Source organism: Neurospora hispaniola, assembly GCF_033458365.1.
Source record: "Neurospora hispaniola strain FGSC 10403 chromosome Unknown B0T23scaffold_5, whole genome shotgun sequence".
Taxonomy (NCBI): Eukaryota; Fungi; Ascomycota; class Sordariomycetes; order Sordariales; family Sordariaceae; genus Neurospora; species Neurospora hispaniola.
In genome coordinates, this window is record NW_026944410.1 from 1,660,335 (window position 1) to 1,683,070 (window position 22,736).

General features: G+C 52.1%; 4 protein-coding genes across 4 annotated transcripts; 1 reads left to right on the forward strand and 3 right to left on the reverse strand.

Annotated features, from left to right (window-relative positions):
- Positions 1 to 249: 249 nt before the first annotated feature.
- On the forward strand, positions 250 to 3,039 carry B0T23DRAFT_319407 (uncharacterized protein; the record flags this gene model as incomplete). Its single annotated transcript, XM_062835122.1, has 1 exon — positions 250 to 3,039. The coding sequence occupies one exon, from the start codon at positions 250 to 252 to the stop codon at positions 3,037 to 3,039; it is 2,790 nt and encodes a 929-aa protein (XP_062691730.1).
- A 1,820-nt stretch (positions 3,040 to 4,859) lies between these two features.
- On the reverse strand, positions 4,860 to 6,276 carry B0T23DRAFT_429624 (Glucanosyltransferase-domain-containing protein; the record flags this gene model as incomplete). Its single annotated transcript, XM_062840202.1, has 3 exons — positions 4,860 to 5,822; positions 5,880 to 6,091; positions 6,159 to 6,276. 3 exons carry the CDS (start codon positions 6,274 to 6,276, stop codon positions 4,860 to 4,862), a joined length of 1,293 nt encoding a protein of 430 aa, XP_062691731.1.
- Positions 6,277 to 15,039: 8,763 nt separating this feature from the next.
- Positions 15,040 to 17,491, reverse strand: B0T23DRAFT_164061 (putative fluconazole resistance protein). The gene is made up of 2 exons (XM_062832777.1): positions 16,733 to 17,491; positions 15,040 to 16,672 (listed from the first exon to the last, which is right to left on the reverse strand). The coding sequence occupies exons 1-2, from the start codon at positions 17,170 to 17,172 to the stop codon at positions 15,211 to 15,213; spliced, it is 1,902 nt and encodes a 633-aa protein (XP_062691732.1). The 5' UTR covers positions 17,173 to 17,491; the 3' UTR covers positions 15,040 to 15,210.
- Positions 17,492 to 20,181: 2,690 nt separating this feature from the next.
- Positions 20,182 to 22,630, reverse strand: B0T23DRAFT_413274 (general substrate transporter). Its single transcript, XM_062839513.1, has 3 exons — positions 22,228 to 22,630; positions 21,263 to 22,086; positions 20,182 to 21,183 (listed from the first exon to the last, which is right to left on the reverse strand). Exons 1-3 carry the CDS (start codon positions 22,412 to 22,414, stop codon positions 20,581 to 20,583), a joined length of 1,614 nt encoding a protein of 537 aa, XP_062691733.1. The 5' UTR covers positions 22,415 to 22,630; the 3' UTR covers positions 20,182 to 20,580.
- Positions 22,631 to 22,736: the final 106 nt, after the last annotated feature.

A 22,736-nucleotide genomic window follows, 5' to 3' on the forward strand; every position in this document is an offset into this window, starting at 1 on the left:
CCGCACAATAGCAATCCTGAGTGCTTTCTGAACCCAGCTTGAAAACCGGACCTGACCTATCTACGCTTTATTCTACTTCGACCCAGTCTACAACTCCTTCACAACGTCAACGAACGTCAGCTACGAAACTCAAGACGCAACATTTCTGCAGCCCTCGTTCGCCGCGCCTAATCTTCAACCCCTACAACAAAGAGACGAGTAATACGGCATACCCCGACTTGCGCTGTTACGGAGTCCAATGACCCAACGATGAAAAGAACGATGGAAGGAGCGGAAAAGAATGCAGACAAATTGGCTAAGCGTATATTACCACAACGTCCGCACCACCTTACACTGTCCCTGACGGACAAGTACCCCGAGCCTGCTGGGTTTTGGTACACGGGAAAGAGTCACAGACTGCAGTACACCACCTTTCTCTCAGACTGCGATCGCGGCATCCTCATCACGCGGCCTTCGTATGACATTTGCGAGGAGCCCGCGAGCGCCCCCAGCGCTATGCCTCCAAAACCGACTCTCCTGAACGGGGAGGCCAAGAAGAAACTTTCATTGAAGGACTATCAGCGGAGGAATCAGTCACCCCAGGACCCTTCGGCTACACCAAGGCTGGATGCCAAGTCTGAGTCCAAGGGTGACACAAAAGTGAATGGGACAGTGGAACGAAATGCACCGGTAAAAGAGAACGTCAAGCCCGACGATGCCAAGGCAAAGACGAAGCCTGTCAGGACGGAGGGAGGGGAGTCAGAAAAACCCCGTATCACGGTCAATGGAGACAGTATGCGAGGCTCCCACGCGCAGTCTCAGGTCGAGCTCGATAGTCGGAAGCGGGCTACGGATACCGAACGCGACCAACCCAAGCGTCCCAGGACGGATACTTATTACGATACGTCACGTCTTCCCCCGAAGCCCGAGGTACCACGAAATCGCCTGAGCGACAGAAGCGACAAGGATATCAAAAAGGAATCTCTACATCTGACGACCAACGGACAGGCCCGCACTGCCGCAGACAGGGAGCGTGATGTCAGCGCTTCACCCAAGTCCACGATACTAGTGAACGGGTCGAAGCCATATAAGGAGAGTACCCCAGTATCTCCACGGAGGAAGCGAGACACAGCGTCAAAAGCACCTGTGCCTGCCTTACTGTCGCCTCTACACCCTTCCTTACTCGCAGGCGAGTCGGATAAGCCAAAATCCAAGAAGCCGGCAGAAAAAGCCCCACCGAAGCCTCTGAAGATTGACAGCAGCTCGAGAAAGAAGTATGAAATCCCGGCGCTCTTGTCTCCTACTCTACCTGCGATTGTTGAGGAGGAGCTCGCACGCAAGTTCAAAAGCACACCGTCCAAGGGTGAGTATAGGGACATCAAGACCCAGCTGCCAGATTCACCTAGCATTGCGAGGAAGACCAAGGTGAAGGCTGAGCCTATCGAGGAGGAAGACGAAGAAGAGGAGGAACAAGAACCTTCCTTGATCGTCACGTTGAAGCTGAAGAAAGCCAACGCCAAGAGGGCAAAGGATCTCCTGAGCCTGCCTTCCAAGGCTGTAAAGGACGCAATGAGGAAGGAACGCACTGCTGCACGAGCAGAGGCTACCCCTCCACCTGCTAGAAAACGGCCACGGGCCCCGGACGACACACCGTCCGAAACCGTCGCTGCAAAACGACCAAAGTCAGCAGCAGTAGGCGACACTGTTATCGCCAGACCCACAGGAATGACAACACCACTCAAACCCAGCGCACCGGCCATGTCCCGCGTCCCATCAACTCAATCTCAGAATGCAACACCAGGGCCGCCTCCGACGAGACACATCACTCCCGGCATGGGCGAGCGCTCATCGGTACCGCCTCTGCCGCCCCCATCCGCCGAGGCCGCACCGTTCCGCGAGCGAGACGCCGAGTATCGTGCATATGGAAGTAAACTAAAGCACCAGCGTGACGCAGTTGACGCACAGCTGCGCGACCCAGCCAAGCTCAAGACCATTTCATCGGCCGCCATGACTCTGGAGACCAAGCGCGCCATGGTCCTCCACATTGAGATGGTTTTGGCCTACATGATTGCCTTTTACAACTTCAACCACTCCCGGATGATGGATCGCCGACCGCCCGATTTCGCGACGTGGGAGTCTCTGGTGCCGCATTTCAGCGAGCTGAAGAAGCGCGTTTACTCTGTTCGACCGTTCCGGATTCTCACAACGCAGCTATTCGCCGTCATGCTCGAGCACATCACAGCAACATTCAGCCAGGCCGACCAGGCGACGGCCCCGGCCCTGCTTGCGAGGTGGCAAAAGATGGAGCGTTTGAGGCCCGAGGTCTGGCATGAGCTATATGGGCTGGCGGATTTCGTGGATGACAAGAGAGTCAAAATGACGGTTGGGCCGTGGACCAAGATCGAGGAGGCGGTATTAAGCGCAATGGGCGTCATGAAGAAGTGGGCGGAGATTGAGGAGGTCAAGTGGACGCCTATGATTATGAAGCCTGAGATGGCGGCTGAGGCCAAAAAGGAGAAGGGGCAAGAGAAGGAGAAGGACCACCAGCCGCAGCGTGATAAGGAACGTGAGCGTGAGCGGGAGCGTGAGCGAGAGCGCGAACAACGGGACCGTGATAGAGACCGTGATCGGGATAGGGATAGGGAACAACAACAGCAACAACAACACCACCGAGATCAGCAGCGTGATCGCGAGAAAGAGCGAGATAGAGATAGAGTGAGGGACATGAGCCGGGACCGGGTCCGCGATCGCGAGCGAGGCGAACGGGACCGACCACCACTACCAAGGGAGCGCGATCCCAGAGACCCCATCCGAGGCGTCGGCGGAGGGCCAGGCCGTGATCACCCAGGGAAAGACATCCGCGACCGCGACAGGCTGTACAACAACGACGGAAGATCGTCCGCGAGGGGCCGAGGTAGAGAAAGGTCGAGAACGCGAGATAGGGATATTGGTATTGGTGGTCGAGATCCGCCGATGCGCTCGGTAGACTTGAGATTACCGCTACCGCCGCCTCCGCCTCATCATCATGGCTTGCCACCGAGGATGAATGGGTACAGGTAGAGAGGCTGAAAGTGGTGTGGAAGCCGATGGATGGGATGGAAGGACTAAAAGAAGAGTCGGACAAAACGAAAGGAAGATTCAGAGAAAGAGGGCCGAGGAGGAAGACGAGTGAATGGAGTTGCATATCAATGAATTCTGCATGAGGAGCAGCCGACAGACAGAGCCTTAGGTTGAGGGCTCTCTTATGAGGAAGGAATAGCCTTTGTTGAGAGTGAATATGTATTAAGAGGCAGAAAAATCTGGATGATTCCATAAAACTTTACCTACCCAACCAAGTTTTGACTGCCTGCCCACTGGCGGAATTTCGATGGGCAAGCAAAGCAAGCCAAGTTTCAGTAACAGACAGTACACAGGCACACAGACAGACAGGTTTAACAGTCTCCAATATGTGCACCCTTAGGGGAAGAGACGGAAAAAGGTCTCTTGCAAAAGTTTAGTGTTTACAAGCTACAAATTCATGGGCCCTACCTACATTATCTATCTACTTTCTTTACCAAGTGGGTGTGATCGTGGCCTGCATCATCGGGATCTATCTTTCTGGGACATGTCGAACCATGTACACACCCCCTTTTTCCTGTCTGTCGGTATGGTCTGGACCACGCAAGCTGTTTGTTTGGGTGTTTTATATAGGAGCCATCTTTTGTTCTTCAATGTTTTTTCCCTTCTTTCGAATCCATGCTGTGAGACTAATATCTTCTAATCTTAGAGGCCTCATTGCAGATGAAGAAAGGTTCGATCACAAGAGGACACCCACCAGTGGTTTCTGTAGCGTTATAAACCCTTAGTGTTATCCAATGTGGCTTCAAACGGAAGACAATTCCTGATACTGATAGGAAATGGAGGAAAGAGCTAGAAACTTCAATACCATAAAAAGGCTGAGAACTTTAGGTATACTTATAGGAAGAGGTATAACTGACCCAAGACATGTGCGAAGATCTAGTCGGATAATCTTTGAACGGGAGTAGCATTCATCTCACGCCATTTTGTTTTGTGATCATCACTGCCCAAATATAGACGCGAGTGTTTCTTCTACCCATGTTGATAGCCATGTTATTCGGATTGAATACCTTGCAATGCATTCCCTATCCTATTCCCTTTTCCAATTTTTGATTCACTCCGAGTTCCTATAACCACAAAGCTCCCAGCTTGTATCATATACAGAAACAAATCATTGACCCCGGAGTCCCTATTATGTACAGAAAAAAAATGAATTGGTTAATCAACCGCCAGGCTTTTGTTTTTCTCCTATCTTCCTTCCTCCCTCTCCTTCGAGGAAGAGGAGGAGAAAAGCAGACGTTCATTAGTGATTAGGTTCTTTTGAAACCCAAACCGTCCTTTTCCCTCTTCCATATCATCATAAAACGATTGTATGCCTTGATTCATGGTATCATAAACAGAAATCCCCCCCAAAAAAAAAACTTCGAGCCATTAAACATAGCTGCCCGAGCAAAGGGGGCAACAAGTGAAAGTGAAAAATAAATTCCTCGTTTCCGGCATCGTGGCCACAAGGAAACCTTCTTCATCATCCGGTCAAGTCGTCATCGTAGCCCCCTATTCACTTGCGAGTTGCAAAGTGGCAAGACTGCCCTCCAGCGCAGCGCGTAAAGACTGCTACCGGGGCAGGCTTCAGACCAGTAGGAGAGATGACGCCGTGATAATGAAGAGGTCGAAATGAACCCATTCAAGCTAGGCAGTGCATGAAAATGATGTCTGGCTTATCCTGGTAATGCAATTCCAAATGCATGACAAAAACGAAAACCAAATTCATGAGACGATGATGCCAAACCCAGCCCAAGCATCAGTCCGGCTAAGTCACTCGCTCATAGCCAGAAGGTGAAAAAGAGCATGACTCCAACCAAACCAGCGCTCATACCCGTCAACTCCTTGTTCATGGGAGCAGGGTTCTTGGTCGAGGTCGGCGAGGCGCTTCCAGCAGGCTGAGAAACCTCAGCTTCCTGGGTGGCGGCAGGCCTGGGCGCATTGGTGGTCAAGGTCTCGCCGATAGTGGGCAGAGCAACGTTGCCGTTTACCAACCAGCCCTGCACGCCGGAAGTGGGGCAGGCTCTGGTAGAGACGTGCTTGGGATCGTAGTCGGACCTCTTGATACCGGTGGGGGTGATGGTGGCCCACTGGTTCTGGAGGTTGGTGAAATCGGGAAGGACGGGGGTAGGGGTGCCAGCTCGGGTGAAACCTCCCTCGATGTTGGCGCCGGTGGCGGTCGGCTCCAGCTTAGGACCGTACGAGATCAGGCCGTAGTGGTTCTCCTCCTCGATCCACTCGTAGATGAGTGCACCGCTCCAGTCGTTGACCATTTCGGGACCGAAGATGGCATTCTGGTCGCCAAATAGGCGGGGGCCTGGCACGTTGCAGCCGGTCTCCGAGAAGAAGATGGGAACGGGGAAGTCCTTGGCCATGCTCTGCAAGTTGGCATAGCCGGACTCGGCATACTTGGTGGGGTCGCACCATTCGTACGAGTTAAGGGCGAAGAAGTCGACGTTCTCGGAGGAGTTTCCGCCGCAGGTTAGATAGTCCTGCAACATTGGACGAAGTTCGGCAATGTCGGCGGCCGAGTAGCCGATGGGGACCTTGCGATACTTCTTCTTGTCGCGGTAGGCCTTCATGTCACGAGTAGCAGCCTTGATGTAGGGAGCCGCCAGAGACTGGTCGGCCTGGATAATAATCTCGTTGCCGATGAAGAAGCCCAGAACGTTGTCGTACTTGATAAAGGCATCCATGACCTCGGCGTACCTATCATGCTGGGTCTGGTTCCACCAAGGATCGTTCTGCAAGTTTTTGTTAGTATCAAGAGCTCCTTTTTGGCGGATCAGGCAGAGACATACGGGCAAGATGTAGGTGTCAAAGGTGTCCAAATCGATCAAGGGGTAGATGCCGGCCTTTTCAAACACGTCCATGCAGCCGTCGTGGTTTGCCGAGGGATCAACATGGTAGACACGGATCGAGTTTGCGCCGAGCTTCTCCATAAGGGCAGCATCGCGCTTGCACTGCTCGGTGTCGATCAAGGGGTCAGCTGGCGTCAGTTGGTAGGCAACTCCTGGGCCATTGTTAGCTGGGATTCACGATGGTTTGGAGGGACAAGCATGGGAACAAAGAATACTTACCCTTGAGAAAGAACTGGTCGCCGTTGCTGGTGAAGAACTTATTTCCCACAGCTTCAATGGTGGGGAGGGCATGCGTGAGGCCGGCGCCGACCACGGCGGATAGGAATGATGCCTTCATAATGGATGTGACACGGAAAAAGTACCCGTCCAAAAGATATCGACTGACAAACTAAAGGATGGTTGGGGAAGAGGAAGAGGTAGAAAATAACTCTTTCACTTTTCCGTTCGCGGCGAGGAAGAGTGAGTGAGGGTGGGTTGGTGGGCCCAAACGACAAGTGAAGAGCCGCAAACGCTTCAGTTGGCGAATCTGACGGTTTCGTTGAAATGAGGTGGTGTTCCAGGGGAAGGTTCTTCCCGTCTCTTGCCCGAAGCTCTTCCTTGTTGTGCTCGACTCGCACTTGCCAAACTGAATTGGAAATTTGCGACAGCGAATGTGTGACGGATACTGTAACGAATGCTGGAAACAATGAATGGATGCTCCAGGTCCCTTTCCAATCGCCCAAATCTCCGTATTACTGTAACGCACGGTCGATCTGTTGAAGTACCCGAGCCCTTGGAGAGAAAGAAAAGAGAAACGAGCGAGCGCGTGGTGAGCTTAAAAGATTGTACGGAACATGAAGCATATGGGGAACGGCGTTGCGACAGGGTCCAGGAAGTCAAAGACCAAGAAGCAGGGAAAAAGGCGAACAAGGTTGAGAGAGAAGGCTGGACAGGGGACCCACCCCCTATGTGCGTAGCGGTACTAAAATCCCCTAACGTCCAAGAATCTTTACCACTTTTCCACTTGAAGCGATCACCACGCGAACAAGAGATCGGAGATGGCAGGCCCTTGGACCAATCCCGTCCATCCAATCCCTATCCAAGCGTGGTTACACGAGTAGTTGGATACATGGCGGACGGCCCAATTGACCGACCACGCGGCAGAGAGTCGGCCGCCCATTTCTTGGTTATCTTTTGCTAGTTTCGCCGCCTTCGCCGGTATCAGAAACCAAAAAGGAATGGGTGTTGCCGGTGAACCTTGGCAGAGACAACGGAAAAGTAAGGTAGCATTGGTTGATTGGAGTCTATTGACCCCCTGTCATTGGCAGGATGCAACAAGCAACAACGACAGAGACCTCTGCAGACGCTCTGCAGCAGCACTGCAAGCACCAGGCTGCACAACTACCTGGCTGGCACCATGGATGCAATGTCACCCCGCTAGAAGCTGTGGGCCGACCCGAATCCTGGTTGCTCCAATTGCGCCAATGGCCGATTGGCAGAGACCGAAGAGGGAAAATGCCGTGGCGGTAACTACATACTACAATATTGAAATTCAGAAAATGCCTTGCCAACGCCAAATTGAAGCCAGCGCCGCCCGTGTGCCGTCTGCTTGTCTAGATGCGGCATCCTGGCAAACATTTTCTGCCAACAGACAAACAAGAGGACTACCCACGGGACTGGTTGGGTCAATTCAAAACTTCCAGTCAAGCGCGCGGGGATGATGGAATTTTGCAAAGGTCAAGGGGGATTTGCAGAGAGACGGGAGACAAAGGAAAGGAAGCCAAAAAGCAACCCCACGGACAACGAACCTCAATCCCCACCACGGGGGCCCCCAAACCCACAAACCTGGAAGTGGGTTCCTTAGGTCGTCCGTCCCTGAATTTGCAGGGAGAAAGCTTCAAGCTCTCCGCCCCACCCCAACTGTAACAACCAGCCAACCACCGGTCTTATTGCCACTCCATCGCGCCTTTTCCCTTTTCGACTTTGGCTTGCCCGTGAAGCGGGGGGTCTGTCTCTTTTCACCATTCAATTCACGCGGTGGCGGTAGGCCAGGTCGTTCGGTGGGCTCGGCTCCGACTCTTTCTACACCTCAGTACACTACACCCGGCGTCTCTCCTTTTTTCTAGCATCAACAGAGAAACTCCGCCAGATGTACCTCACACCGACTGCCGTGCTTGTCATCAGATGCGAAATTCGGTTTGCTCGGTCATCGCGTTCGTCGTCCTCTTCTGGAACCGTCGTGTGTCGTGACCGAAGCTTCATTTCAACGCGTCGCAGTCCGTAGCCGTGATGCGATTTGAACGTCGGTAGTGTCATGTAAACACCCGTTGACCACCAAAAAGAACAAGTTACACGGCGTGCGATGGGTCTGGACTCCTTGGGCCTGAATGGATGGCAGACAATGCAATTGCCGCCGCTGACTGTCAATGGCCACTGCATTCGAATCAGAAACGAAACGTTTCGTTTCGTCTTGAAGGGCTGGGGCTGGAGACACGCAATTTGCATCGCTTACATGAACTTTTCTTTGCTTTGTTCAAGCTCAAACGGCCATCCATCCCTTGGCATTGCTTATTCCAACTCAAACCCTCGCCTGCGGGTCGCCGCCATCCAAGGGATCGAGAATGATGAATGTAAGCGAAGCCAAAAAGGTTTCAAAACTGAAATGCCTTGGAAAGCGAAAGCCTAGAAGGATCCTTTCTGTCCTCGCAAAGTTTTCCATCGCTGAAATCAAGCGGCTGCTGCAACGCGGCGCTGCTACCCAGGATTGTATTTAACCGGAGCGACGATGACGTTCTTTCGACGTCTTACCAACCTTCAGCCTGCCGACTTCTACACTAACGTCTACAACAACACATCTCACCCACACGGCACCTTCGGCTTTTTTATTTTTGGAGAGACTTGCGATGCTAACCCCTTTCTCGGAACCATGCAACTTTGCAAACGTCATTCATATCCCCTTTTGTTGCATGTTTCCCGTCTGCAACGTCGTCTCCATCCCCATCTCCATCCCATACCGATCCCGGCCCCGCACCACGTGCGTTGCAGCACTGCGCTGCGCGGTTGCTTAGTTGCAACATGTCAAGTACACTACATACCTCCGGCTACTGAGCTGCTGCTGCAGTGTACCTTGATGCAGTAAGAAGATCGGGTGGACGCACTGCACTGACGACCTATCTATCTGATTGATATCAAATGAATGTCCTCTCGTGCGTTCGACAAGGACACGGACAAGGACAAGGACAAGGACACGGACAACGACAACGAACGGAAACGCCCATTTTTTTTTTTTTTTGAACCGCCGTTCAACTCTGAAAATGAATGGGGGACTGTTGTTGTGGTGAGAGGGGTGCTGTCGAATAAAACGGGAGTGCTCGCTCGGTTGTGTGCAAAATCACTGACTGGAGCTTTCCAGCAGTCGTTTTACTAACTGCCAACCAGCCAGCCAGCCAGCCAGCGGACCTCATCGGACCAGCCTTCAGCCCACGATGATGGACAGCTGTTACTTCGTGATGTCCACAAATGAATGCTTTGACAGCTGGTAACCTAGCCTGGCTATCTAGGTATAACTTCAAGAGTAGGACTGGAGTGACTACAGAGGCCCCCATATCCGGGCACCTGAGCGTGAGCGGGAATTCGTGCCGATACACGCCAGGATCTTGGTCCGCTGTGCAGAAGATAAGGTAGGCGGTCCATACGAAACATACGCAGTATGTAGGTAGGTTGAAAACTCCACGTGATTGGCGGCTGCGGAAGACGGAAGCCGAATCAAGTAAAAATCATTGATGGAGGTAATAGTATGTACATACAGGCGTGGGGGATGATGAGGCTGGTTATGGCTTGCATATGCGGCAGCGGAGATTGGCCTTCCTCAGAGCTGAATGGCTAAAGAAGATGGGATCTACCTACGACAACCTGAAATGGTTTCAGGCTCGAGGTGAAATGGCTAAGAGATAAGATCTGCCTGTACTGTGTAACAACTGCATTAGTCAGACGGTCGATTACGCAGTTGACCAGACGAGTACCAAGACAGTGCGTGCCATTGGACTCGAGAACGAAGTTGTCTTTGGAACTCGAAGACATCAGTCGCCCAATCAGGAAATATTATGAGAAGGACAGTACACTGCTGGTTTGTTTGTCAACTGTGTATCCTGAGCAAGACATATATTAATTATGCAGTATTCCTGGTCGCCGCAATGTGACTTTCAAGTGTATAGAGTTCTCGTCAACAATAAACGAGTAATATCTGAGTTAACATATTCATTTCTAATTATAAGCCCCCAATATCGAATACACGTCAACTTATTGTAGAAACACCTAGACAAGTTGACCAGAGGTCTCGAGCTAACAAACAAAACAGTATCGGGCTGTATAGCACCATTAACATCAACACCGTTTTTCCTTGCTTAATATCCATTACCCACTCATCCATCCACCTTTTCTTTCCCCGCGTTAGTTCCTTCCAGAATACCACCACCTAATTCCAAGCAGGAACCCCGAAAAAGCGTCACCCCTCATCCGCCACTTCCATGTCTCACCCTTTACGACTTCGTCAAACTCGTCAGGTTCATCAGAGAACTAGTTTTTTGCCTTCCGTTTCAGAACTAGCGCTATCACCACCACCGACACCGCGAAGATTTTCCGTACCCCTTGGCCATGGCCGTGGTAGGTTTCTTTTTTAACCTCCCCATCATTTTCGAGCGGGGGTTCTGCTGGATGACAGCAACAGCTGCTGCTGCTGCCCCAGAAGGGTGAGCGTGGCTAGATGTCCTTCCAGGGCACTACTGCCTTGGCTCGCGGTTCTAGTCCCCATAGGTAACGAAAGCGTCGCGGCCGACATGGACGACGGCACGGTAAGGAGTTGTTTGGGATCGCTGGCTCGGCTGCTGGTTCTTCTTTGTCTTGGTTGCCCATTCTTTTGTTCAAGGCTGTGCCTGTAATCGCGACCTTGTAGGTTGTTCAAAAAGCCATGGGAAAGGCCGAAAGAGAAGGAAGAGGTGATGAACGAAAGGATGTGGAATGCGACCAGCGGGAAGCGGGCGCAGAGCCAGAAGTGGAGAAGGAACAAGATCCTGAATCAAGAACGAGGTTAGAATATGCTAAGGTCGAAGTTGTTGCATTAGATCAGAGCTCAACATCCTTTCAATTATCAGGGTAGTTGTATGCTTCCTTGCCTAGGTGCTGCGCTTGTCCCCTTTCTGTGGCTTGGCCAGACCCGAAAATAGGACCAGTTTTGTTATAAAAGTCCGTCATAACAGGGCAATTGTTGGGTTCTGCCAGAAAGATTTTGCTCGGTCTTATGGCTCCATGTGCCAATCCCTTGCTGTGCAGCCAGCAGACGGTGTCGACTAGACAGTGGACTCAGTTCATCACGAGCCGCCTTTGTTGTCTTTTCCGGGATGTTTGACACAGACTGGGTGATTTTCCCACTGCTCAAGATCGAACTTCAAGGTTTACTCGGTCGTAGCGGGAGTGAAAAGCATGTAGCTGTTTTCGCGATGTGTGTAAGTTGTGAAGTAACGGGCTAGGTGCTCGTTTTGTAGGTTGGGGGACTTGACACAAGGAAGTTTTCCCTTGTCATGATGATTGCGTATCCCGCCGTCCCTCCTTGTTCACCCAACTGTTGTTCCTTCGAGCCGATAAGAGGTATGCGTCGTCGAGTGAGCAACATTGCAAGCGGGAAAGTGCAACCCTATCCTCCACAGCCATCGGCTTTTCACCGGCACTCCCCCTTGACTAAGGTCAAGTCCAGCTGTATGACCCGTAAACACTTGTTGGACATGTTGAAGGCTGCCCCTTCCAATCCCAATTTCCTGACCCTCTTTGCTTCCGGATCCTGAAACCACCTCGGCCAGTCGTTTTCCCGACAATGGCAGTTGAAATCATCCCAGCCCTCATCAAGACAGCTTGAATATTTGTGATGGGACACCGAGGTTAAGCAAAATGAGGAAGATGCGCCGGGCTCGGAGCTCAATGCTTTTCCAGTAGTCGTTGGCGCGGGAATGGTAGTTGCGGAGCGAGATGGGAGATGAGAGAGTCGGGGATGTTTGGTGTTGAAGGATGTCGTTCAGACAATGCCGAAGGGTCCACCAGCTGAATCCAGTATGTGGTAGATTTTGCATTGTTGATCAGGAGTTGGAATGGAGGACATAGGCGCACATTTGTGTGCCTTTGATCTTTTAGAGTGGAAGACGTGCATCACACCATGCAACCCTTCATCCCTTGACATGTATCCATAGGCTTTGACCTGAAAACAGGTGCTTCTTGGACAAATCCCGACCACCACTATTATTTTCAGCTTCAACGGTGAGGTTTAAACATCAGGCATGCACGAGCATTCCCGGTGCAGCGGTCAAGTCGGTTCGATGACGGACTTATAAGAAGCATATGATGTTTCCAGAACGTTGGTGGGAACGATCCGATGCGATGCGACACTATAATTGAAACTCATAGTCGAAAGTGATTGTCGTGGCGGAGGGAGGGGGTATGAAAGGAGGAACTGAAGATGGAAACATTCCTCAGAAACACCAGAAAACGCCGAATTATCCACAGAGGGAGACTGACAGGCTTGGCATCTCTTGAGGTTGGTTGTCATGCCAAGACAGCACCCGAACCGCTCTTGCCGCTAAAACGTGGGGGATGTGAGACCCGCAGGCCCCACCTACCCTATTGATGCACGCGGCTTCATCATCTTCAACGTCACTTCCTTCTCTTTACATACACTACTCGGCAATCGCGGTCTTCTTCCCTCCCGCCCAGTGAAGATTCGTTGCCCGAGCTACACCATTCTGTTGCCACCGACCTTTGAAGTGGGAAACTATTCACACAATTCTATAACGCTAGGTCCTTCAGTGTTCCGTCTCATCGAGGCAACTAATATGATTGCGACTGTTGACGTATCGATCTCTAAAAAGACATTCGATATTCCGAGTTTACCTCTACATAGTACACGCTAGCTTGAAGTTCGTTGTCTTCTGTTGAGAATTGATTCTCTGAGACAGACCAACTGATAAAGACGGATAACAACTGTTGGAAAGGCTGAGCCACTGCAGTTCTAACTAGTACCTCTGATAAACTCTACACATACAAGGCCTTCATTGCCTCCCAAGGCACCTCGAAAGAGAAGTTTTCCGAAAAGCTGACCTCAGAGAAAGCGTCAGAAACTGCGACCATGTCGGCTGCAGACGTGCCCAGCTGTGACTTTCCTGACGATGTCCCAAAAGCCTCATGCCTTATGCCCCTGTTGCTCACGGATCATGGACACTTCCACCTTTCTTGACGCCACTGCATGTGAATAATCCAAGACATCTACTATGCAGTAGATCGGCTCTCTCTGCATTATGAAAGACTCGCGCGAAGTCTGGGAACGTGATGGCGTCACCATAGCCAAAGTCTACAGTAACTACCTGACCTACGTAGTCGACATCGCCACCTTGAACTGGGAACCGGGGAGCATGCAGATCGGTGCTTCGCGAAATAGGACCCGCTGGAGATCATCTCCTACCAGACCGGCCCCAAGCCTGATGTTACACACAACATGTACACTATGCGCGTCTCGATTAGACGTTTTACCGGTATTCAATTCCCTCCTCTCGCGAGGCTGGCTCTTTTGGGAGCGCGTAACTCTCGTCTAGGGTCTTGTACTTTGGCGATTCGCAGGTGTATCAAGAGTGTCCGACCAACCACCATGTCGGAATCGTCCCCGATTAAAGTGTACCTGGAGGTCGTATAGTATTACTCACTTCCAAGCGGGACGCAGTTTCAGTCGTTTTGCAGTGGGAACGCAGAAAAACCTGACAACAGCGTGACAGTAGCAACAGCGGCCGGCACCAGTCCCCCGTTCCCTTCAGCACGGAAACTCCCGTTGATCTCACTTTAACAAGATTCTGTCGCTACTACCCCAAGCTACTAGAATCCTACTATAACCTCCACTTCTTCAACACAACCGCCTCATCGCACTCTCGGGCTCGCAAGTGATAGCGGAATAGAAAGAAAACACATGAGCTCGAAATCAACATTACTGCCAAGGTAGAGGTAGAGGCAGAGGCAGAGGTAGAGAAAGAGAGAAAGAGAGAAAGAGAGAAAGAGAGAAAGAGAGAGATAAATATGGAAGAATGGGTAAGTGATATCATGTACTAGTAAAAGGAATATTCAGGGAAGGTGCGGTCTTAAAGGTGTCAAATCATTTTTTGCCCGATGCCGAATATGCGGGCTGCCGATGAGAGAGCAGTACCTCTATAGAAGGAAGGATGTAATGAACGGAGGGCAAGAGCGATCAGTGTGAAAGTACCTGGCCGGGCATCATGTGTCACGCGCAATCTCGTGATGGAGCATATCAAACTGATATTAATAAGGAAAACTATTAAATAGTCCAAGAGAAACTACCTTAGGTAATGACATGCGAATCACGGGGCGCGTAGTTTATATGAACTGTTGTGCAAAGTCTACCTAGTACGTATGCAGTGATCCAAGAACGCTGTAGTCGTGGTCCTTTAGACTTGGGGAACAACAAGTCGATATAGAAGGTTGTTTCTGGGAGACCATATCTGTAGTGTAATTAAAGGCCGTCATACAACTATTGACGTCTCACGCAAACCTATTTCACCTGTAGAGGTGTGAATGGATGTGGAACCACATCGACGTACTTATCACATGTGTCCCAGATCAGCACAAGCTTGATCAATTGCTTCTTTTCATTTCATCGCTCGCCAGAGGCAGGCAGCTAACCATAGACCTCTTCGCTAGTACTGTCCATCCAATTACTACATTACTTAATCCATCTATCCAACCCCTATCATCCGCTCTCTTTGCATCCCCCCATCTTCCATCTTCAATCTGTCCTCTTCCTCCTCTAGATGATGGCCAACTAATACTGCTCATGCTGTGTATGGGTATGGGTATAGGTATCATGTCTCGTTTTGTTTCCAAACCAAGCCAGCCCAAAAAAAAGTAAATGGCAAAGAGAGAAAAGAAGAGAGAAAGAGAAGAAAAAATCACAATACGCCGTTGCTCGTAAAATCAAAAGCGCACAATGCAAATGATGCTTTTTGTATACGCACACCCCAAACCAGAAGAACCTCTCTTTTTATAGTTCGCTCCTTCCAGAATCTTCGTTATGATCTCGTCTTCATAAGACCGTTGTGTTCATGAATGTGTTTGTGTTGTAGACTGTCTTGTGAAGGCAGTCGTTATGTGATGTGCCGTCCTCATAAGACGGGTATTCTTGTGTTTTTTTCTGTTTTTTTTGTTGTTTTTTTTTTGTTTTTAAAAAAAGTGTTGACCATGCAGCAACCGCCTAAACTGAATTAGTAGCGGCATCACCATCCTTCCTGGGCACACTCGAAGGCTGGTGATCCTTCTCACCAACCGCGTGCTCAGAGTTAGTCTCATCACCGCTCTCGTCCTCGGCGGTGGGGGCTCTAGGCGCGAACGTGGGAGCGTAGGCAGACTTGGCGCGGATGCGGTGGCCATAGTAGGTAAAGATAATGGGGATGGGCACGAGCGCGGCGGCAACACAACCAAGGAGAGTGGAAGCCCACTGAATACCCATGCCCTTGAACATGTAGGTGGAGAAGAGCGGGAAACCGGCACCGGCGAGCGAGCGAAGGAAGGTGTTGCCAGCGATGGCGGAGGCGGCGAACATGAGGTAGGAGTCGACCAGGTAGTTAAGGGACTGGAGGAAGATGGAGGCCAGACCAAAACCCGAGAGAATACCGGAGAGGGTGGGGACGATCCAGTGAACCTTGCCGCTGTAGCCAGACCAGCCGAACCAGAACAGACCAGCGGAAAAGGCTACACCGCCAGCAATGACGCTGGGGAGACGCCATTCGGGAATGGGGATACCGTTGTTGGCGTTGAGCTTGCGCATGTACCACGGCTGCTGCAGAAGGATGGTGACACCGGCGAGGATCTGACCCGTGATCATGCCGAAGAAAGTGAGGCCAGAAACACCAGGAGTCATGTGGTAGACACCCTGGAAGACAATAGGGTAGGCCGTCAGGAAGAGATACAGGATGCCGTAGATGAAGGCCATGTAGATGGAGAGGAGGGCGACGATGGGCTCTCCGAAAAGGAGACGCATGGGACGCGAAAAGTTCTTCGATACAAGCTCCTTAAAGTCAATCTCGATTTCCTCTTGCTTGGCGTGGATGCCCCAGTTGAGAGTGCGGCGGCGGAGCTCCGAGGCCTTCTTGACCAGGATCTGGGGAGGGTAGGTCTCGTGCATGAAGAGCAGGTCCAGGCCGAAGGCGAGGAAGGCCATGAAGGAGACAATGTACTCGGTCCAGCGCCAGCCAAGGTAAGAGGTCGAAATGAAGCCACCGATGAAGGGGGCCATCATAGGACCGGTGAAGACAGTCATGGAGAACAGGGTAATGGCGATACCTCTCGTCCTGTTGTCGAACATGTCCGAGAAAACAGCAGCGACGACAGCCAGCGGGCAGGCGCCAAAGAAGCCACCGAAGAAGCGAGTGATGAGGATGGTTTGGAGATCCTTGGCGGTAGCCGTGGCGATACTGAAGATGGCCATACCGAACATGCCGATAACAATAGGAAGCTTACGGCCCTTCAATTCGGACAGAGGCGCCCATAGTGTCGGACCAAACGCGAAACCAAGAACGTAGAAAGAGACACCGAGAATACCAACCGTCTGGTTGACGTGGTAGATCTTGGCGATAGAGGTGGTTGCCGAAGAGAAGATAGATGAACCGAACGCAGCAACAAGTGAAGTATATCCGAGCATAGCGGCACTCCAAAACCTGAGCGCGTCATGTTAATCTTTTGAATCCTGATAACTAGCCGGAGCTATTTCAACTTACTTCTTCTTGAAAGGCCAGTTCATGGCGTGCAGGGGATCGTCGGGACCGTCAAACTCAACCACATACTCATCCGGGTCGGGCAGCTGGGGTGGGTAGGGCTTTCCGGCGCCGAAAGGCGGGAGAGGCTTTTCGGACCTCCTGCTCGTCCTAGTATTCCTGGTTCCTGACCTTCCCACAGTGCCGCTGTGCTGACTCCTCTGCGTCTGGATGCGACTAAGCTCGGTAGGGTGCCTCTCAAGATCGTGCTGCGTCGAAACACCGCTCATGCGTCTCGCTCTCCTTTGCCTTTCCTCGGAAGATGAAGTCGAAACCGACGACGTCGACATCACTCTCTCAACCTCATCGCTACGGCGAGCGAGAGACTCCTGGCCGGCAAACTCCATGGGCGAGGCGTCGATCTCGGCGGCCGCAATCTCGCGGTCGGCTTCGGTGAGGGGCATGGCAACTTTTGTGTATGGGTTGCTGAATGTACGCCGTGAGTGATTGTTGGTCGGTTGCTGAAGACCGGATAGATGCCAGAACCTAACCTATATATTATTATAGGCAGGTGGCAAATGGTATAAGTTGACTAATGTACTTTTTGTTCTTTGTACACGAGACACACGGCAAGTGAGAACGGAAGGACTGGGGACTTGATGATGAACCTCGGCTCGGGTCGAGTCGATCAACAAGCCAACAGACGGAAAGTAACTTTTTATTCCTAAACTGGAACCTTGTGCTCACTTTTGGTTGAAGAGGGGTAGGGGTAGATGAAGTGAAGAAAAAGGTCAGGTTTCAACTACAGACGAGATCGTTCATCCGGGGAAGGAGAGGAAGGTATACATAGGTAGGTAGTGAGGGGGAATCCCTTGCCGTATAAATAATGAATGACGTGCACAATTCGGAAGGGGACTTTCTCAGGGCCGTATCGGTACCTTTTTTCGGTTCTTGGGCCTCCAGGCCAAGGACACCAACGAAGGAACAGGGGTGTGTATACCGTATCGACTGCGCTACTTATGTATGGATCTCATGGGTTCTCTTGGGCAAGATCCACTGCCAGCCCACCGTACCCACAATTCCACAAACTGGAGCCTGGCCTTCAGAGATTTTCGCAGAGCCATTCGTGACGGGTTGTGTGTGTGGTGGGCTGATGGCGGGCATGTTCTCCGTGTTTTTTTATGAAAGGGGCCCGGGACTCGGCACTCGCTTCTGCCCCTATCGCCGGTTTCTGTGTGCAGGCGGTTGTTCGGTTGGGTTGGTGCTGCAGTGCTACAGTACAGGGAACCATTACAAGCAGGAGATGATACAATAGATATCCTAGCTGCCAGAAAGAAGCCGCGGTTGGGCGGCATCCCCGACCCTGCCTAGTTGAACGAAATAAGATTTGCTGCAGAAAATGGGCGCCGGCAAGATCGGGGTCAATATGTTTAAAAGCAGCTATGTGGTGTACTGACTGATATCGTTCACGTTGTCCTGTGCTGCGTGGATCGAAGGCGAGAAAAAAAAATAATTTTAAAAAAAAATATGTGGCAGTGGCGGGGCAATCGTTGGCAAAGTGGAAAGGCAACTGAAAGGCGGGAAGGCGGGCCTCCATCAATCCGCGTGCCGTGGCCTGCATCCATTATAAATCGCCTAGTCTTCTGCGATCGTCGACTGGAGTAGTGTAAACCTTTCATCTCCGCGATGCGCTGATGGGAGGCCGGGACATGGGTTCTGGTAACCCCTCGAATGGCGGTGTCAGGCCTAACTCTTCAGTCCAGTCCGAGCAGGACGAGGGAGTCCAGGCCTCGGAACGGTAACCTCTGCGTAGTAAGCGGCTCCAGACAGAAGATAAACCCACCGGCACCCACCGGCACCCACCGGGACCACTTCAGGTTGGGGACCACTTTGGGAAGCCAGACCGCAAGCGTGGAATGGCGGAATGAGACATTGCCCGTCCAGGGGTTGTGCGTGTTGTGACAGCTCGGCATCGTATGTACTTGTATTTAATGTAAAGAATAAAATTAAGAAGAAGAAAAGACGACCAACCGTTTGCCGAATGTCGAGGTCGTGCTTGGTGAGAGAAGTCCGGTTGCAAGAGTGGTGGTGTGTTGGTTGTGTTGTTCAGTCGGCGGTGATACTGTAAGCTCGTATTTGTGGGCTTCCCTTCCCTTGTAACGAGCGAATGCACGACCGAAATTCCCAGTCGTTCCCGTGGCGCAAAGTCGCAAATCGAGCCCGCCGCAGAGTGCCGGCGGTTGGTTCCAGCTCCAGCGATCAATGAACAAAAGAAGACATTCCGTCCGGATGTGTTGTGCGCGTGCTTGTGCTGAGTGCTGTGGCCCGCTTTCGGATTTGTCAGTTTTTATGCTGTACACTAGTGTAGTCTGTTGAGACAACCGCCAATCTGGCCAGCAAGGTTTCCCCGTTTGGGGTTTTGGCGATGGGAGATAGCTTATATCCGGGAGCCGATGGTCTCAGCTTGACACAAAAACTGAGTGCTGTCACGTCTTGGCTTTTTGTGCTTTTTGTGCTGCCGAGGCTGCGGAATTACGTCAAAGGGCTGAGACGTAACCAACGGCTGCTGAAGTGAGTAGTGGCAGCCAAGAGTGCGGATGTGGCTTCTGTCGGGTTATCGCGATGGACGGGCAGGTCTATCTAGTGCCGTGTGCCCCGTGTCTTGTCTCGATCGCTGTCTGGTATCATGGCCTCTTTATCATGAATTTGCTCAATGGTGATCACAGATTGATAGTCAATGTGTTGGCGTTGAACTTGTGCTCATCCTCTTCACATCACACCCCCTGTACTGTGCGAGGATAGCTACCCGGGGGTCTTCCCTGTGCATAAAATTCCGTCTTTGCCGCAAATCCGCCCGAAATCCAGCCCACCGCTGCATACCTTCCATTGCTAAGTTAAAATCCATTGCAAGACGCTGGGATGGAAGCCGGTAATGGTTGCATGTTGCATGGAGCATCTATCGGTGAGCAATAAGCCGAACTCAACTCTGTGGCTCTGCCGCTCAGCCGTGAATCTTTTGAAGCAGGAGCGGAGCGGGAATAGACCGAGGCTTGGTTGGCCGCCGGAACCCACTCGGGCCACTCCTTGTCCACTTTTGCCGTTCTTGAGAAATGCAGGAGAAGGGCGGGAGATGCAACGAGATGCGACGAGAAGATGCAGAAGGTGCCACCACCACGGCAACGGTGGGTGCCAAGTGCCAAGTGCCAAGTGGAACATGATGCAGCCCAACGTCGAGTGGCTCCGTCTCTGTTTGGGCTTCAGCCATTGAAGACGACGGAGTGATGGGAATCTCCAATTGCTTGTTGGAAAAGTTATTTTCTCTCTTGCAGTTCGCACCCTGATTCAGACAGTGCGTGATGCCATTCCCGAACAAAAAAAAGGCTTTAAAAAATATATTCCACTGCCATGTGCGTTGTGCGTGGGCGCATTTCCACTTGGTTCTCGGCAAGGATTCTGAACGTCGGCCAGCGATCCGCCAATTTCCGAGAATAACCGAGGCACACAACAACAACAACAACAAAAGAACTTTCATCGCTGGCACCATTGTCCGAGTCGTTCCCCTGTGTTCCTGTATCCCGTCCCACCGGTTGGGAAATTAGAAGAAAAGTTTTGATCAGACTAGCAAAGGCACGACTGGGATCTAGGTACGATTTCTCACCGTCCAAGCGGCTACTGTATTGCCATCCAAAACTAGCCGCCGTATCCAACCCAGAGCTTTGATGTGTATGTAATTGAGGACACGACAACGTCTATGGAGATATTGCACCGCACGCCTTGCTGAGATCGCCGCAAAGTAAACAAACAAATACCAGTAGGGGGGAGAAACTTTAGCCAAGCTCCAAGCACCATGTCACACACACTAAATGCAACCCTTACCGCACCCCCCAGTCATCCGCTTCTAGAAGGGTCGCCGCATCTTCCAAGCTCAGCCCTGCGGTTTCAGGGTATACCGTCCAAATCAGGCCATACCCAACCGCGCAGATCACTGCGTACAGGACAAACGTCCAAGACGGCGACAAGGCCTCCATCAGCGGAAGGAACGTCAGTCCAATCACAAAGTTGGCGCTCCAGTTAGTCGCTGTTGCAACACCACTGCCCACTGACCGAACATTCAGTGAGAAGAGCTCGCTCTGCATCCACGGCACATTGCCCAGTCCGATGGCATAGCCAGCCACATAGATCATGATGCTCGCCAAAATAATGACGGCCCCGCCCTGCCCTCCCGTTGTCGAGGGCGAGCTGATCTCTGAATCCGGGAGCTCGATGAACGAAAAGCCATAGCCGGCAAGCACCAGACCTGCAATCATAAAGGGAAGAGACCAGAGTAGAATGCGTCTCCTTCCCACCCGGTCGATCAACACCAGGGCAACTAAGGTGAAGGCAAAGTTGGTGACTGCAACGACTAGCGAGGTCAGCGTCGGCTCTGAAAACCCCACCATCGTGAATATCGTGGCCGAGAAGTACATGAGCGAGTTCTAAAGAAAAAAAAATGTTAGCACAAGTGGCCCATCAATAAGGCGGTACAGTGTCACGGTCGCAGCCCGGGTTACTCACAAATCCGCACAGCTGCTGAAGTCCCTGGAGGAGACAAGCAATTGCCAATGCCCGTCTGTTCCTCCTCACCCTAATCAGTTCCCGCATAGCCTCCATCCACGCATTCACCGCATTCCCATTCGCATACCCGGCCCCGGCGCCACCAAGTCTCATAGCCGTAGCCTCCTCTCTCACCTCAATCTCGATGCTCTTCAACACAGCATCCACTTCCCTCCTCGCCGACGGATCCTGCGCATCATCCCCCGCGGCAATCTTAGCAATCACCTCCCTTGCCTCTTGCGACCTTCCATCCTTCACCAGCCACCTCGGGCTCTCCGGCATCCACAACAAGATGACCACCTGACAAACCGCCGGCACCGCGCCCAATCCGACCATCCATCTCCACCCCGTCGTCTCCGGGCTACCGTACGTCCCAAAGATCCAGCCTACCACGTACGCAACCACCTGCCCAAGCGTGATAAACACGATGTTCATCGTCACCAACCGGCCGCGGTGCGTCGCAGGCGCCAGCTCGGCAATGTACAACGGCGTCACAAAGCTGGCGGCGCCGATGGCTATGCCGACAACCGACCGCCCAATTACCATGACTTCGACGGTCCGGCTGGCGGCCTGGCAGAGGGCGCCGATGATGAAGAGGGTGTCGGCGAAGAGGACGACGCGCTTGCGGCCCCGGTCGTCGGCCAGCGCGGAGGCGAAGGGTAGCGCGAGCAGGGCGAAGAGGGAGGTGCATGAGGTGATGACGGATTTGTCGAGCGAGGTCAGGGGCCGGTGCGAGAGGGAGGTACCGATAGAGACAAGGGTGGCGCTTATTACGCCTGTGTCGTCTGGGTAAGGGGAAAGTGTGTTAGTCTCTGGTACTCATGTGTCATGTTCCGTTGACAGAGAGGGTACAAGTTGGTAGCACTAGAATGGGAAAGGTACAACGTAGGGGAGGTGTAGGTTGCTGTTGTTGTAGGGTAACGTACAGCCAAATAGTAGACCGCTTATTCCGGCGGAAAAGGTGAGTAGCCAGATAAACAGGCCTGGCGGTGATATGTGCTGTGTCCCTCCCCGGGATTCATGCGCATGTTCGACATCATGGCTGCCATCATGTTGGTCCCCCTCCGTCGATTGGATGTTGGCAATCAAGGGCTCTTCTGGGTTGTCTGTCATGATGCCGTGTCGTTGCTGCTGTTCATGTCATGGGACTGGACGTTGTCAAGTGGAACTTTCTCGGTCGCAAACAATAAGGGACGTTTAGTATGGGGTGCGGTAAGGCTGAAGGATGATCGTTGGCAAGCGATATTAATGATGTGATGTACAGTGGTCGGAGGTTCCAGTACCTTGCACTACCGACGGGCGCTGGCCCCAGATGGGAGTTCATCCACATGTCATCGATGTCTTGGTTCAGCACTGCGGACGCAGAGGGGGAGTCGCTGTCTCGGGCCACTGATTCGTCGCAGCAGGAACGATCTGCAGGGATCTCATAGCGGCT

Coding starts and splice junctions, on each gene's coding strand:
- B0T23DRAFT_164061 (XM_062832777.1), bottom strand. CDS start 17,172: ATGCCCCTCACCGAAGCCGACCGCGAGATTGCGGCCGCCGAGATCGAC. Junction 16,673..16,732: donor AACTGGCCTTTCAAGAAGAA/GTAAGTTGAAAT, acceptor TGACGCGCTCAG/GTTTTGGAGTGCCGCTATGC.
- B0T23DRAFT_413274 (XM_062839513.1), bottom strand. CDS start 22,414: ATGACAGACAACCCAGAAGAGCCCTTGATTGCCAACATCCAATCGACG. Junction 22,087..22,227: donor AAGCGGTCTACTATTTGGCT/GTACGTTACCCT, acceptor CCCCTTACCCAG/ACGACACAGGCGTAATAAGC. Junction 21,184..21,262: donor TTCAGCAGCTGTGCGGATTT/GTGAGTAACCCG, acceptor TTTTTTCTTTAG/AACTCGCTCATGTACTTCTC.